We start from the raw sequence: 17,596 nt of genomic DNA on the forward strand, positions 1-17,596 counted from the left end.
TTCAAGGAGATAAATGTATGTGAAGGGGGCCTCCTGGGCCTGTCCCCCAGCCCCAAACACCAGAAAAGCTTCTACAAATCAGACACTCGTGAGGGACCCTTAGAGGCCGCTCCTTGGGAAGCGGGGGAGGTGAGACTCATGGATGAACCTGTATATCAGAGCTAGACAAGCCTGGTAAACATGTGTCCCTGCCACTTAACTGCAGCCTGACCCTCAGCACAAAGCACTTGGTCCCACATCTGGGTGAGGCTAGCCCACAGCAACAGCCATCTCCTTCCTTCCCAAGTCTGAGATGGGGAGGGGAGAGGAGCTGTGGGAAGGTGCCCCAGCCCCGCTCCCGCACGCAGCACGGCACACCACACCACACACCGCTGCCACCCGGGTGCAGGTACAGTTTATTCTTCACAATAGAGAAATACAAAGAGCAGAGGGGTTGTAATTTCTTTGTTTCTTGCCCCCTTTAGTGTTCTTCCCCCACATTGATTTTTACTTTGCTCCCCCTTTTTTTCTTTTTAATAGAATGCAAACTTTTCTCCTGAAGTGTTGGAGTGGCACCTGCCCTCGCCTCCCTGCCACCAAGATGCAGACTGAGAAGCCAACAGACTGTTTTCTCTTTTTTAATAACTAGTTCTAAATATGGTGGCCTGGAGGTCCCATAGAAAAAAGCAAAGGGGTGTTAACAGTATGTATAACAGCATATTTACAGGGTAGTAACATGCGGACGAAAAGCTACAATACTGAGTATCAGACAAGTCAAACAAAGGGGTGGGGGTGGGGCAGAGAACCCCGTGGGAATAGAAACCCCAGGAAAGTTAAACTGGTAAATCAATGGCGAGTTAAGGCTTAAAAAGTGTATAAAAATAACAGTTAATATTCAAAACGGAACTCGAGATACAGAATATATAGATGAGTTTCTGTCTAGTTTTCTTTTTTTTTTTTCCCGGGGGGATGTGGAGGGGCTTTTCCGGGCTCTGTACATGGTTCCTATATACATGGACACGCATGGCTTTCAGATTGGGGATGTCTGTGGGGGCCATCCGGGGGCAGGGTCTGCTCCTGGGACCCTCCTCCTGGAGGATCCCTTCCCTGCTGAGGGGCCTGGTGCCTGGGCTGGGATTCCCGTTCCATGGCAGGGAAGACAACCCCTCCCTGGGCACTGTTCCCATCTGGAAGAAACTCTGGAAGGGGGTCCTAGTCCCAAGCCCATCCTCCCCATGCCCCTGCCCACAGTCTGGGGTGGCAGAGAGGTAGCCGATAGGTTTCTTGGCCAGCACCGAGGTAGCCTGGGGTGGTCGTCAGGGTCGTGGGGGAGGGGCCGGGTCTTACCCAACCCTCCCCTCTCCCCCGTTTTCCTGGGCCTGCTGTCCAGCCCTTCTCTGCACCCTTTTGGTCCTGCTGATCTCCCGGCCCCTCTTGTTGCCGCCTCCCAAAGCCTGGACAGCCCTGATAGCTGCCACATCCTCTGCTCAGTGAAGCCCAGGGCACAGCTCAGATGGTATGAACTGAGCACCCAGGGCCGAAGGGCTCACTTCAGCTGCCTCCTGCCCGCTCCCTCCTTGGGTCCCCTTTGCTGTCCAGAACCCCAAGCCTGAGCTTTCCCTCAAGACCCGAGGCCATGGCCAGAGAAGGTCCCACGCTGCCCTCTGGTTCTCTGCATCCATCTGTCCGGTTCTTTTAGTTTCTCGGTCTTAGCAGCACCAACATCCTGGCCAATAAATATCTCTTTTTTTTGTTATTTCCAAAAAAAAATTAAAAAACAAAAAACAGTGAAGCAAGTGAAGGGTGGGGAACAAAAAGAAAACCCAACAGACAGGTACAAAGTGCTCTGAGATCGTCTTTGGATGCCACCAAAACAGTCCAGGATCTTGCAGTTGGCCTGGCTGACCCAGGAGTTGAACCAGGCAGGGCTTCTGCGGACCAAGCTTCCTGGCAGGCTGGGAAAGTCATGAGAGAGCTTGGCGGTTCCTGGAGGGCCCCCAGTGGGAGTCGGGGCCTGGTGCTGCCTGGGTCTGGGTCTGCCAGTGGGCCGGGCAGGGCAGCGCCTCAGGTAGGCTCAGATGAGGGAGATTCGCACCGGGATGCCGGGAGACTCCGTCCTCTGGGGCGAGTGATGGCTCACCAGGTGCTCCACCACCGTGTGTTTGGACATGTGCTTCATCAGGTAGGTCTCCTGTGGGCAGGGCAGAACATGGCACCACTGTAAAGGCAAGGAGGCTGCAGTTCCCACAATCGGCCACTAGAGGTGGAGGGGCTTGCGCATCAGTTTTGAGGACACTGCTATCAGGGTGAGCTCTAGCTGCCTTGCCAAGTCTGACCCGGCAGATTGCTGGCTGGGGAGCTGACCAGCACCAGCCTGGCACTCAGCAGGGCCCACCTACGACTCTCCAGAGCCAGGCCAGCAGCCTTTCACCAACTGGGTGTGAGGGGTGTACCGGCTGGGTCTCAGCCCTGCGTGCCGGATTTGGCACAGTGCCCTGCCTCTGGCTGGGGTTCCCAGTGACGGTGCCACAGAGAGTCTGGGCTTGAGACTAGTTGTGCCATTTCTCAGCAGCAGGACTTATCCTGGACAAGTCATCTTATCCCTCCATGCCTCAGTTTCCTCCTCTGTCAGCAGGAATGGGAAAGGACTGCTATGGTGAAGTGCCCTGAGAGTGAAGGGGACCACTCCCTTCCCCATTTCTACACCTCACTGCAGGTTAGGTGGAGGTCTGGCCTCTGCACCCCTCATTTAAACCTGCTGGGGGTGAAACTGGCCTGAGCCCCGCACTGGCTCTGCTAAGTCTATCCCGAGGCAGCAGAGCTGGGTAGGTGAGTGGCCCTGCTCACTGCAGGCCCACTGGCTTCCACTCAACCACATCCTCCACGGCTCTCCAGGTACAAGGTGGCACTCTGGGTTCCCAGCTGCCATACCTCAAGACACTACAGTCCTCAAATGTGGCGAGGGGCTATTGCACGATACCAGAAAAAGGGTAATTAGCAACGTCCAAGCTAGGACACTATTCTTCAGGGAGTACACAGCAAAGAGTGGGGGCTAGAGATTAAAAGAGACATCTACAATGTAGGAATCTTAGGCTCTGGATTTAAAAATAATACAGGAGGGCCAGGGATTTACCTCAGTGGTTCTGCCGCCTGCCTTGCAAGTGCAAGGTCCTGAGTTTGATCCCAGTACCAAAAAATAAATAAATAAAAATAAAGCTATACTGGAAATAAATAAAACTATAGCATCCAAGGGACAAACTAAAATGTCAATGCTGACAGGGTGTTTGATAATGATAAGGACTTTTGTTATTTTAAGGTATTATAAAGGTATTGTGGGCATGTCCATAAAAAGAAGTCCTTATCTTTACAGACATAAAGTCAAGTGTTTTTGTTTCGCTTCCTGTTTGTTTTTGTCGTACATTAGCCCATTTTCTCCCACAAGGCACCCCAATTCCACTAATTCCTATACTTGTACTAATTGAAACAATTAGCCTCTTGGGATTGAATGCAGGCCCTTCACATTCCCAGCCCTTCTTTAAGTGTTTTGAGACAGGGTCTCTCTAAGTCAAGAAGTTGCTCAGGCTGGGCTAGAACTTGCTGTTCTCCTGCTTCAGCATCCCAGGTGTTGGAACTATACTGGTTTACAGTGAAGTTTTTCCAAGTGAAATGATAGGACATCTGGGTTTTTAGTTCAAAAACAGATATGAAGTCCAGCATGCAGCACACGCCTATAATCCCAGCATTCTCGGAGGCTGAGGCAAGAGGATCACAAGTTTGAGTTCAGTGTGGGCTACATGGCAAGTTCAAAGCCAGTATGGGCTCCAAGACAATACCTTGTCTCAAAAAAAAGGAGCCGGGGATTTAGCTCAGTGGTTCCAGCGCCTGCCTTGCAAGAGCAAGGTCCGGAGTTTGATCCCCAGTACCAAAAAAAAAAAAAAGAAGAAGGAGTTTAAATAAGGCAGGACCGGTTGATGGTGACAGGATGTATTGAAAGCCTGGGGGGCTCCCCCACTCTCTGTGGCCCTTGTCCTCCATGTTCTGTCCTCATTGTCCATCTCTGAGCTCTCCTCTGCCCCTTGGACTTCAGGGAAGGATAAATGTCACATACTCAGCCCTTAGCAAGCAGGAGCCCTGGCTGGTACCTCACAAGCACTGCCAATGGCCCCATAACAGTCCCTGTGCCCCTGCATTGGAGACAGACCTTCCAGGAACACCCTCCCCCAAGTCTTCTCCTGACTCTTCCCATTCCACATAAAAGAGCATCCAGACTCTTTACAGGGTCCTGAAGCCTGTGTGACCTAATTTTCTCTCAATTCCTACTACTCAATTCCTACTCTCTCAATTCCTACTACTCAATTCCTACACACTCCATTTGTTCCACCCAGGGAGCTTACACTTGCTGAGCCCTGCATGGAAGGTTCTTGCCCCGTCTTGCTCCTCATCTAATGATCCTTCGAGGTTTCACTGAAATATCCTGGTATAGTTTAGCTCTGGGATGTCCTCCAAAGGCCCAGGTGTTAAGGCTTGGTCCCAAGGCCATGGTCCTATTAGAAAGTGGTAGAGCCGGGGATTTAGCTCAGTGGTTCCACTGGCTGCCTCGCAAGCATAAGGTCCTGAGTTCGATCCCCGGTACCAAAAAAAAAAAAAAAAGCAAAGAAAGTGGTAGAACCTTAAGAGGTGGAGTCTCCTGAGAGGAAGTTAGCCACAGGGAGGTGAACGCTTGAAGGGGATAATGGGGCCCCAACTGCTTCCCTTTTTCTTCATTTCCCAGCTGTCATAAGCTGTGCAGCTTATTCTACCACATTCTCCCAGCATGCCGTGCTGCGTCATCACAGATCCAAAACCAACAGGGCCAATGGCCTATGGACTGAAGCCTCCAAAACTCTAAGCCAAAACAAACTTTTCACCTTTTCAAGTTAGCATCTCAGGTATTTTGTCACAGTGACAGACAGCTGACTAACACAAGGCCTTTCCTCAGATGCCCTCTCTTCCCAAATCCATTTTGTTCCCTCTGCTGTTGTCTCTCAAAACATACTTTTCCTTCAGAGCAGTGTGGTTCTCAATCAGAGACCATTTTGCACTCAGGGACACCTGGCAATGTATGAGACATTTCTGTTGGTCCAACTTGGGGAGGGGGCTGCTACCGGTACCCAGTGGGTAGAGGCTGTGGATGCTGCTTAGCATCCTACTAGGCACAGACACCGCCCTACAACAAAAGGTATCCTGCCTGTGTCAGTAAGGACTAACCCTGAGAAGCTGCTTTACAGTAAGGCCCACATTTGCCTTTAAACACTTGGGTGGGTGATTACTTGTTTCACACCTGTCCCCAATGGCGTTTCTAACCTCCCTGTGGGCAAAACATGTCTAGTTGGATTCTCCTAATTCCTGCACACCTGCCATGGTGTTCAGGCGGCATCAAGTAGTTAAGCTGTTATACGAGGTAAGGTTTATCTGGCTATGCTCTGCCAGCCAGCAGCACAATGAGTCAATCCATTTGACAGATGAGGAAACAGGTTCAGCAATCTCTAAATTGAGTATGAGGGTCTGTTAACCAGAATATTTGAAGAACCAGAAGCACACATACAAGTGACACACTTGGGTGCCCAAAGGCCTTCATTTGAGGAATTTTCCCACCCTGGGACAGGGGCTGGACACAATGACCTTTCTGGTGCTGTTCAAGGCTTTGCTCTGATGAGGATGGCTCTGGGCCAGGTCACTGTGCCACCTTGTGGCCATGATGGGTACTGCAGCTGTCCCACGGCACAAGACCATTGTGTCTCCCAGGCTGAAGAGAGCAGGTCTCAGGACCCCACCCCTGCCTTGAGAAGCCCAGGGCCCCAGGAACCTTGGCTAAAGGTAGGCAGGAGGCAGGGAGCCCAGCTCAGCTCAGCAAACACGGAAGGAGGACACAGAAGCCCTGGCTGTGCCATTCCCTGTGATCTTGGGGAGTCACTTGCCCTTTTGGGCAAGTTCCTGTCAGGCAAGTGGGGAGTCAGTATGAAGCTAGAAGGAGGAAGAGGAGATGGCGGCTGGGCCCTGGTGGCACTCACCGAGGTGTAGGCCCGCCCGCACATGCTGCAGCAGTAGGCCTTGGCATGCTTGATGGCGTGGGCTGAGAGGTGGATCTGCAGGGACGCTGAGTCCGAGTAGGCCCGGTAGCAGTTGGGACACTTGTAGGGCTTGTCCTTGTTGTGCTGGCGCTGGTGAGACTGTGGGGAGCACAGCAGGGCTCGGAAGGTGGGGAGTCCTTCCCTAAACCCACCCCTTCTTATGCTCCCTGAGGGGCGGGAGGAGGGAGGTACTCACCTGGAGGTTGGAGAGCTGAGTGAAAGCCTTTTCGCAGCCAGGGTGTGGGCACTTGTAGGGTCTGTCACCTGTGTGGATTCTGCAATGGGCAGCCCAGTGAGGAGGGGTCCCCGACATGGACCTCTAGACCAGTTCCGGGCCCAAGCTCCTGGCTCACCGGGCTATACCTCTGCCCCTAGGCTGCTCAGCCCCCACCCACGCCCTCTCTCCAGTGGCTGAGAGTGAGTCCAGGCAAGAGGACTTCAAAGGTCACCATCTTCCCTCCCTTCTCTGGCCTCCACTACCAGTCTGATCAAAACCTCCCCACTCCTCCCCATAGATCCCTGCTGCACCCAGCCCACTCCTAGCACCCACTCAGAGACCACAGCAGCCTCCAGCTAATCCCACAGTACTTGCTTGGTCTGCCTCTCTTCGAAAACTCCCACTTTCCAGAGCTCCCGCTGAAAAGAAGACTCACAGTAGTGTTGGGACCTTCCCTTTCCATCCTGCCTCCTTCCCTGAGGAGACTTCTCCCTTGAATTAGCCCCCAACTCCTATTTCCTGTCCTCTCTCCATGTCAGGCACATGTCCATGATGGTAACAGTCACCCTAGTGACAGAGAATGCAGAACAGTGTGGCCCTGAAACTCAGCCCCTCTGAGTCCTTGCTGGGAGCTCCTTCTGTCCTCAAATTCCTAAGTTCTCATCCTGGATCTGCTCTCTACTAGCTGGGTGACCTTGGGCAAATCACTGAGCATTAGTTTCCTTATCTGTAAAATGGGTACACGAAGCACAGTCCCCAACTCACTAGGCCCTGTGAAGATTACATCAGGTAACACATTTAAGGGCCTCAGCCCAGTGTTGGCACAGACAGCATTCAACAGATGTTTGCAGGTGTTGTTACTGGTTCACTCAGCCTTTGTCACATCGGCATCTGTGTGCCAGCACCACGCTAGGATTGGGAATGTATCATGAACTAAACAGACACAAACTACTGCCCGGTAGAAACAACCAATAAGCACAAAGTGAATAAGTAAATCACACGGAGAAGGTAGTGAGTGCTGTGGGAAAAAGTAGAACAGGTGAGGGACCCTGTGAGTGCCATGGAGGAGGAGGGCAGTTTGAAACAGGGTGGAGGGGAGGGCCCCATTGAGCAGGTGACATTGGATCACTGATAACAGCTGATAAGGCTGATAACAGCTGCTGCTTGTCCAACAGCCTAGGTGAAGACAGAGCCTGGATGGAGCAGTGACTTCGGTGAGTGGTGCTCAAGGGTCTGCATGTGCAAATGGGTGGTTTTCCTGCATGCCACACCCAGCCCTGGGTGGCTCCCAGCTTGCTGATTCACCAGCCTGGCAAATCCTTTGCCAAGCAGGCAGGCAGCCAAAGACCAGCAGGGCCAGAACCCTGACAAGCATTAAGTGAAGGGTGAACCCAGATGTGGCCAAGTGGTGCCCTCTCCTTCCCTACAATGCCCAGACTCACAAGTTGGCAGCCAGGGTCTACTGTGCCCACCATCTAACTCATCAAAGAAACGAAGGCCCCTCTAGCCAGGCCCAGCACTGGACTCAGGGACACCCAGGGCTCCTACAGAGTCCAAATTCCCGCGTGTCACTCAAGCCCTTCCTCCGGTGGTCCAGCCTCACCTTCTAGCTCTGAAGTACCCATGTCCGGGTCAGGACTGCTATCTAGCAACTGCATTTGAGGATTCTCCCCCTCACCCCTCTACTCTGCCACACCCCCTTCCTTTCATGTGCCAGCGCCTCCTTCCCAGCCATCACAGAGCCAAGCTCTGAGGAGTCTCCCCGAGAAAGTTGCTCACCATCCCACCTCTGGCACCCCAAACCCCTGCACATCACAGCTCCTCCTCGCAGCGCTTACCCTCCGATTCTCAGGGCCTCCCGGGTGTCTCCTCTACTAGATGGGGAATCCTGAGGGCCCCAAGACTGCACCCGGATGTGCCACGTGGAGCTGAGCCATTCCCAAGAGCCTCTAACTACCTGCACGTCCCCTGCACATTGGGGTCACCTTGGGGACAGCACCCCAGACCACTGCTTGGTTTCTGCAGTGGAAGGACAGGAAGGTTCCAGCTCCATCTGATGCCAGCACCCCCCCCTTCCCACCTCCCTCATTTCCCTCCAGGGCTGGGGAATTTGGTTGGGAGCAGGTGGCAGAGGAGCCTAAGGGTCCCCAGGACATGCGCTGCTCTGATTTAAACCCCACAACGGCCTCCCCCGGAGTCCTCTCCTCCTGCTGTGCTCAAGACCGTCCTCGCCATCCCCACCCCCTGGATCCCACCAGCAACTCTGGCATCCTGGACTCTCCTCCTCCTCCTGCCCTCTCTCCAGGCTGTTCCCTCCACCAGGCACACTGTTCCCTCACCTTCTACCTGCTAAGCCCACTCTCCAATGCTCAAGATCCAAGTCTCTTCCCCAGACAGCCTGCCCTGACCTCAGGTACTTCTGTCAATGTCTGCTCAGTGTTTTCTTGGCTGCCTTCCTGAGCACAAGAACTCCTTTGCTCTCCTTTACCACCATCATCACCCCAGTGCGTGGCATAGGCCTTGCACAGAGAGCCTCAATAAACAGCTACAGACTGCACCAAAAAAGGGAGTTTCATCTTTCTAAAGTTACTCACTGACAACAGAAACACGTTCATATAATTAAACTGTTCTTAAGGTATATGTCAGAAGCGTTTGTTGACTGAAAGACTGATCGTCTTCATGGATTTCAGGTCCTCTCTGAGGGACCCAGCCAAGTCCTCTTAACAACAAACTGCCCCCTCTGGCCTCCTCCCATCCAAGTGGACCATCTATCTGTATGGCCTCCTCCCTGGACCCTTACCTCAGTATCTGCAGCCTGACCTCAGTCACAGCAACAGCTACAGGTGTCTGGCCTGGTTGTAGCCCTGCTTGGCAACCTCCAGTGTCTCCCTATTTCTCCAGAACAGGGTCCCAAGCCCCTGCCCCAGCTTTCAAGGGCCTTTCACAGCGTCCCCTGACACATGTGGCACACGCTGGGACCCTGCTCCTGCCCTTCCCCTACCCAGAATGCCTTCTCCTCTAACTCAGGAGGGCCACGGACCCTTCAAGCTTGACCCTGATGATTCTCCCCAACCTCCACCTCATCCTTCCTTCTCACAGGCATTGCCACCTCGGCTAGCCTCCCACGTCACAGTGAGAGTCCCACTGGGCCAGGGCCTGCCTCTGACCCCGGAGCTGTCCCTGCCCATGCCACCCAGCATGGGACTGGCTCAGATCAGGCTTCAGAGAGTGGCCTCTGGAAGCAAGAGACCAGGCTGCCTGCTCCACTGGCTGTCCTGGAAAGTCCCTGAATTCCAAGTCAGCTCCAAGCCCTCCCTTCTCAAGGTGGAATCCTCCTCTGCTCCGGGACTCCTCCCACTAGGGGGCCCCCAGCCTCAGGTAGTAGTGAGGAAAGTCCTGAATCTGGTGCCCCAGACAGTTCCCCCAGCACCACTGCCTGAAGGCCTGGGGACCTCCGCCCGGATGTGAGCTCCTCCTGTAGCCGACATCCCTGCCCCTCCCGTCTTCCTGCAGCACCAGTCACTCACTCCTTGGCACAATGCCTCGGATCCCACTGTGCCACCTTAGCTGAGTGACCTTGGGCAGCAACTCTGCCTCCCTGAGTCCCAGTGTCCACCTCTCTAAAATGGGATGATAATAATAAAGATTGTAAGAACTAAAATGATCAGATGACTTTATATGGAGTGTTTATAAAATATTTTTGCAGTGTTGGTTTTTAACACACTAATTTCTATTTAAGGTATATGATTTATCTAAAACTATAAAGAGTTAATTTATTTGATGTTTAAATAAAATTAAGGATTCACTAGATAGACTAGGGGTTGTTATTCCAGTAACAGTAATAATAATAATAATAATAATAATAATAATGTTCCAAGTTGATTTTTATTTCTCAGGTATTCAGTATTGAATGGCTTTAGTCATCTTGTGCTTTTCAAGTAAAACCACAGTAGATACAGTGAAAGTTAACATTCCTCTAGATGACTCACTCTCTCAAGAAAAAAACAAATTTTACACTGTACAAGGACTTTACGGACACCTTGTATATTAAAGCACCTTATGTTGGGTGAGGCACAGGGAGCTCTTCATAAGGAACAGTTAGTGATGCTATTTATCACCATTATTATCATCACAAAACAAAAAAGGGTACTGCCCCCTGCTATGGTTATCATTACACATGGAGCTAACACCACACAACCAGGAAAAGAGAAACACGACGCACACTTTACACCTCGAATAAACAAACAAACAAATGCAGCGTCACTCTGTCTGGCACTAGGTTCCATGAACAGGTAAAACTTTGTGCTTTTTCCTATTATTTCCTAACTCCCTCCTGAAACAATTTTATCCCTGACATGTGCATTGTGCCATCTGCAGACATGTGATGACCTTTATACATATGCTAACTGCATAAGACCCCTGCTGTTTTTCCACCATGAACAGACTAACTAGTTTATTTTCTCCATAAATACATGTGGTATTTATTATTTAGTGGGCTGATCCTTCTGAAGTCTGGGCTTGTGCCATACTTCACAAGTCACCTACTTTTCTCTACATGTTATGCCTTCCTTTCTTCATGCAGGTCCTCTCAAAATTGCCCCTGGTCCACCAGTGCCACAAAACGACGACTCCCCAACAGTGGTCTCGGTCACATCATTCTCAACTCCTAGGGCAGACCTTGCACATCCCCTTTCTAACTTGCCTCTATCACTTGACCACAGTTGGCTCTGCTCTGGACATAACTTTCTTTTATTCCTTCATTAGTGGCTGTAACACTGGGAAGATGGATTTGATTAATTATATGATCTAAATGTCTGGTTCTCTCCCAAAAGAAAGAAAAATAGAAAAAGTTCTTTGTTGAATAGCAGAGGGCATGGAATTTGGAATATAGTTGTTCCTTTCGGTTTGGATTTTTTTGTTGTTTGTTTGTCCAATGGATTCTGGGACTTTGGGCATTTGGGACACCCATCTCTTTGCCAGTGGTTAAACACATTGGCTTAATTATATGTACCAATGCCTAGTGACTTATAAATGGCCTTCCCAAATGTTGACAGAATCCTCTTAAGTTCTTTCTTTGGTTTCCTACCATTATGAATTTAAATCACACAAAAGAAAAGAGAGAAAAAAAAAAAAAGTTGTGCCTAAAGGAATGGAGAGCAATCCTTGAGTCTGGGAACATTCTTCTCGAAGGGCTTGTTAATTTGGGGGGGAGGGGGGCCATGTTCTTAAATGATAGTTTTAAGATTTTTACTTCTAAAAAAAAACCCAGAATTTTTAATCATTACCATTACTTGCTACTGTGTCTACTTTAAACCAGAATAATGCCCCTATCTTGCCTATTCTGCCAACTTTCTTCTGCCACCTTTCTCAAATCCAGGCCCCTGGCTCAGAATAATACAATTGTCAAGGTGTCTTTTACATGCAAATGCTCTTGAAGTGTCCAGGTGGCCAATGGGCAATGCCACAAATTTGATCCCTTGCGTTAGAAAAAGAGGGATACTCAGAACAACTGGCCCCATTGTGTATTCTCTATATTTTTAAATTAGCTGAACACAAAAGTGATAGCTGCCCTATGAAATTTAATATAAAAAAGGGGATTCATACATGATAAGTAACATGTATATCATATAAATATCTGTATTTAGTGTACTTTTGAAGAGGATCAAAAAACTATTTTAATACAGAGACTGGCACAATAAATATCAACAAAAACATTGAGAGTATTGTCATGGGCTCAGAGTGTAGCTCAGTGGTAGAGCACATGTATTCATGCAGTGTTCCTGAGGCCCTGAGTCCAATCTCCAGGACCACAAAAAAAGGCCTCTAGATTTAAAACATCAATTAATTATAGTAATGATCATAACCTATGTTTTATGAGATGAATTAAAAGGCCTGAATATGGAGCACCCGCAAGGAAGCTCCCTGCCTCCATCCCAGGCTCCTAGGGCAGTGAAGCTCAGCCAGTCCCAGCACCCGGAAGGAAGCTCCCCCACTGCCATCCCAAGCTCCTAGGGCAGAGAAGGTGAGCCGCGTGGGTGCCAGAAGCACCCCCACCCCCACCCCCACCCCCCACTGTGGAAATGAGAAAACACATAAACAAGCCTCAAAAACAGACTTCCAGATCACCTACAGCAACCCCAAAGGGAAATGAGATGGAACACTCTGATACTCAACCACCTGGACTCTCTGAACTGGCAACAAAAGAGGATCTGGGAATAATGAAATCAGAAATAATTACTCAGATAACAGCAAAGATTTTGCTCATGGTGCAAGACATGATTAATAAATCTAGAGAGGACACAGATAAAAAAAAATAGAGGATCTGAGGAACATGATGGAATCCCAACATAGGAAACAAATGGAATCCATAAAACAGATAAAACAGATTTCCAAGAGATTAAAAACTCCATTGAAAGTCTGCGCAGCAGAATGAACCAATGTGAGGATAGAATTTCACATATAGAAGATAAGATTGCAATTAGTGAGGAGGAAAAGAAAAATTGCTTGAAAATTGTAAGGGAACACAAGAAATCAATCCAGCAGCTGCTACACGATGCAAAGAAGAATAACATAAGACTGATTGGAGTCAATGAAGAAACAGGAGAGAGTGCAGATGACATAAAAAAACTGTTCCCAGAAGTGATGGCAGAAAACTTCCCATGCAGGGGAAAAGAACTTGACATACAGATAAGTGAGGCATATAGGACTCCAGCTAGCCTTAATCAAAAAAAATCTACACATAGGCATATAATAGTTAGGATTCCAGAAATCCAACAGAAGAATAAAATTCTACAAGCAGTGAGAGAAAAGAAACAAATCACATACAAAGGAAAGCCCATCAGAATCACAGCAGACTTCTCAATGCAAACCCTCAAGGCAAGAAGAGCTTGGAGTGATGTATTTCAAGCCCTAAAGGAAAACAGCCTCCAACCCAGATTGATGTACCCTGCAAAACTATCTTTCAAAATTGATGGAGAAATAAGATACTTTCATGACAAAGAGCACCTCAGGAACTTCATGAATACCAAACCAGCACTCCAAAAAATTTTAGACAATACCCTAGGAAAAGACAATGAGGATCACAACCCCAGGAAACCCAGCAGAATGAATCCATTGGGCGTGACAAATTAAACGCAAAGGGGGAGAAGCCAACAAAAAGAAAGTCATGACAAGGCTTTTAAAACTTTTAACTTCATCTCCCTAGTGAGTGTATAATTCAATCTTATTATTGTACTGATTAGTATTTTTGATTCTAGAATTGCACACCATTCCTTGTGCTATACTGGCTATTTATCATCTTCTTATGTCTACATTTTAATTGGGTTGTCTATTAATGAGCTCTAAGAATTCTTTATATATTCTGCTCATAAGTTATATGCATTGTAAATACGGTCTGTTTAAGGACTACTTTTCATTTTAATGATGTCATTTAAAGTTCTAAATTTTGATGGAATCTCATTTATCAATTCTTTTTCTTTTATACATCATGTTTTTTGTATCCTAGGTAGTTCTTGCCTACCCTGAATTCATAAATATTTTCCCTTATAATTTCTTCTTAAAGTTTTATACTTTTAGGCTTTCATATTTAGGTTCATAGATCCCTTCAAGTTATTTTCATGTATGGAAAAAAAGGGTTGAGGTTAATTTTTTATATACGGATACCAGGCGTTCTAGTGGCGTTTGCTGAAGACACTATCTCTTCCTTGGCTCTTGAATCAAGTTCATATTCTATAAAATGCTAATGTTAAATAATCTTTCAAAACTCAGTGGACCATATATATGTGGTTCTATTTCTAGATTCTCTGTTTTATTCCAATGATCTATATGTCTTTCCTTACACCAACACTGCCTTGATTACTGTAGCTTTAGAAGAAGTCTTCAAATTGGGCGCTAAATGTCTTCCAACACTGTTTTTGTTTTTGTTTTTGGCTTTTCTGGGTCCTTTGTACTCCTACATAACTTTTAAATTTCAATATCCAGTTCTTCATTTACAGCAAGTATACACAGACCTGAAGTTTTATATATACCTTGTGTTTTCTAATCCTGCTAAATTCAAGTACAAATTCTAGGGGCTCCTAGAGATTTCTTAGTATTTTCTCTGTAGATGATCATTTCATCTACATATAAAGATTTTGCTTCTGCCGTGCCAATCCTAGCCTAGTTGTGTCATTTTATTGCCAGACTATTTTGGTTTAGACCTATGTTTCAAAGTCTAATGGACAGATGAAGAGTAGGCATATATGCCCTTGTTCCCCACTTTAGGGAGAAAGCATTGTATCATCTCCATTCATAGAAGGAGTTTTTGTTGGAAGTATGGAGTACATGTCTTTGATCTGTTGAGAAGGTTCCGTTCTACTTCTAGTCTCCTGATAGCTTTTATCATGAACAGCTGTAGAATTTAGTCCAATACTCTTTCTCCAACTAGTGACAGGATCATATGGCTTTCTCCTTTCCTCTGTTAAAATGATTACTTTTGAGGGTGGATCTTCCAATGCTGAACCAACACTGCCAACCCTATAATAAAACCACTTTCTACATACTGTCAGATCTGACTTCTAAGAGTTTGTTTTGTTAAACAAATTTCTATCTATGTTCATACTTTTTCTTCTATTATCTTTATCCAGTTCTAGGATTAGCACAATGTTGAGTTCCCAAAATGAGGGGAGAAGTGTTCCTTCTTTTTTCTGCTTTAAATGTTTGATATACTTTATCAGTTAAAATGTTTATGAGCCTGTTGTTGTCATATAGGTAGGTTTCCAAGCTAGGAATATACTTTCTTTAACAGGTGCTATTCAAATTTTATATTTCCTCCAGAGTTAGTTTCATTAATTTGTCTTCTAAGTTACTTCTTAGAAGTTGTCAAATTTATTTCAAAACAGATTTTTGTAATATGCTTTCTATATCCTTTTAAATTCTGTAAAATCTGTGGTAATGTCTCCTAGATCTTAATATTGTAATTTACAAAATGTATAACTGATATTGTGTAACAGGAAGAAAAGGTCTAAAAGAGCAGGGGAATTGGGAGGGGTAGGGGAAGGGAAAAAAGGGAAAGGAAAAAGTATGAGAAGAGGAAAAAAATGGAAACAAGGTCTTTGCAAAAAGGGAAGGGTGGAGGGGGTGAAGGGAGGGCAAGGGAAGGGAAAAAAAAAAAAAAGAACCAAGAGACTCATGTAATGGTACAAGATCCCAATGATGAATGTAACTGTATTTTATACCGAAAATGTACCAATAAAGTTAATGGGGGAAAAAAAAAAAGGCCTGAATATGGGTGCAATGTACTGCTGCGCATATGTTCTTTATCTGAGAAATTGATCATGCAATACACCGTAACAGAGGACTCCATTCTCCTTTATTCTGATATTGTTGATTATGGGAATGAGTTGACTAGAATCATTTATTCTCGTCAACAAGTCTCATTTCCTTCCCCCTCTCACATTTGCCTTAAAGCCTCTTCTTTGAGCTAGTTTTCTACAAGGAACGTCAAGAGAATGCAGCCCCAGGAAGGGCTGGGGCACATACACTTGGCTCTGTACTTTACGGAAGAGATGATGGGCTCAGGCTTCCAAGCTGACATCACCAGCATGACCACACACCCACAGCCTATGCAGGATGCAAGAGTCTATGGTCCAGAAGCAAATGGCTTAGCAAAGTGAGCTGACTAATCAAGGACTGTATGAAACTGATTTCACTGTGATTAATGGTCCATTTTCTAAAGGCCACATGAAAAAACTTTTTTCTCCCCTTTGGTCTACCTTTGATCCTCAATTGAAGATGTTATATTTAACAAAGTAGACTAAAATATCTGTTAAACGGTCCCTTGTTCCAACTACCACCTCACAATTCATGGTAGGAGGAACTATAATCTCAGCAGGAGGATCACCACAAATTCAAGGCCAGCCTGGGCTACATAGTGAGTTCAAGGTCAGCCTGCACCACATAGCCAGACCCTATCTCAAAACAAATAAACAATAAAATTAACAAACTAATAAATTTATCCAGTAAGTTTTCTATTGAAAACAATGTATAAAATCAGTAGTAGTCTATAAAACTACTCAGAATAATTCTTTACAAACATTCAAAGTGCTTTTAGGGTGATCTCTTTTCTTTTCACAATCATTAGTTCTGTGTACAGATTCAGTAAGAATCTCCTCTCCTTCCGAACACGATATAATTGAGTAAATCAAATTTGTAACCATGACCGCGCCAGAAATGTCACATTTAAAGGCAAATCTCATTTAACTAGGCATGACAAGCCTGACAGGCTGGTACTTCTTATGTGAGAATGAGGCCTCCCCGGGCCTCTGGCAAACACTGGACCTGCTCCATGGCTTGTGAGGCGGCTGTCTTGACGGTGATTCTAAAATAAATTAATTCCTGCTATTCCAGGAACATTGATAAACTTGAAGATTCTCCAAAAAGAGGGTAACCTACAGTCACACAATCTGGCAGAGGTGAATTGGATGGTTCTGAGTTCCTGATCTCTGATAATCTAAGAAAAGATTTTTCTACCCACCCCACAGGACACAAATGAATAAAACTTTGACAAATCTCCTGGCAGAAGTTAGACTCTGCAGCCTTTGTTCTACATGCTCTAACTCTAAGAACCATGCAACCAGGAGGACTTTGCTTATTAACCCACACCTTATTACATACATCTGTGCACATAAAACTGGCTAAATTTTTTTTTTTAAAAAGCAATGACAAAATCAGAAAATTGGTGAGACAAACTTCTTTGGTCAGGTCCATGCCTTAGGAGGCTTGGGAAGGAGAAAAGAGACTGCCAACTTGCCCTGCAGCCATTTCTCTTGTCACACAACATGCTCCAAAGTCAGAGATACAGACAAAGTAAAACACCTTGCATCCTGGGATAAAGGATACAAGGACAATGCAGGCAAAAAAAAACAACAAAAAAAACCAGGTTTCCCTTTCTGTAGTATTAAAGTTCCCTGAAAGAGAAAAAACTGAACTTTGTCAGTAAGTTAAAAACTCCACAACAACACAGTTTTCTCCCTGATGTTGACCATGCTGATACTGGTGACCACATGACTACACCTCCAGCAATGATAATCATCATGTGAGCAAACTATTTCTTCCCCTCTGACAACTGAATTGCAATTCTGGAAACCTTTCCTTTGTTTTGTTAAATACCTCTGGTATTTTTATTTGATGAGCCAATCTCTCTGATGTCTACACTCCTCTGCAAGAACTTTTCTTCCTTTAAAGCTTGTGTATCTTTGAGTTTCCCTTTCACACTCTCAGCTAGACTGTAAGCCCCAATAGATTTTGTCTA

General features: G+C 46.6%; 1 protein-coding gene across 5 annotated transcripts in view; it reads right to left on the minus strand.

Moving 5' to 3' along the window:
- Positions 1 to 378: 378 nt before the first annotated feature.
- Positions 379 to 17,596, minus strand: part of Znf362 (zinc finger protein 362) — a 41,297-nt gene continuing 24,079 nt past the window's right edge. For all 5 annotated transcript variants that reach the window (XM_087215358.1, XM_004850899.4, XM_087215354.1 and 2 more), the window contains 3 exons: positions 6,286 to 6,364; positions 6,030 to 6,188; positions 379 to 2,170 (listed from right to left, as the gene is read on the minus strand). In XM_087215358.1, coding sequence (XP_087071484.1) covers positions 2,054 to 2,170; positions 6,030 to 6,188; positions 6,286 to 6,364 — 355 coding nt within the window. In that variant the 3' untranslated portion in view covers positions 379 to 2,053. The remainder of the gene's footprint in view (positions 2,171 to 6,029; positions 6,189 to 6,285; positions 6,365 to 17,596) is intronic.

The sequence above is a fragment of the Heterocephalus glaber genome, unplaced genomic scaffold (assembly GCF_053883595.1).
Source record: "Heterocephalus glaber isolate CG9 unplaced genomic scaffold, H.glaber_assembly_v1.0 deba00001452, whole genome shotgun sequence".
NCBI lineage: Eukaryota > Metazoa > Chordata > Mammalia > Rodentia > Bathyergidae > Heterocephalus > Heterocephalus glaber.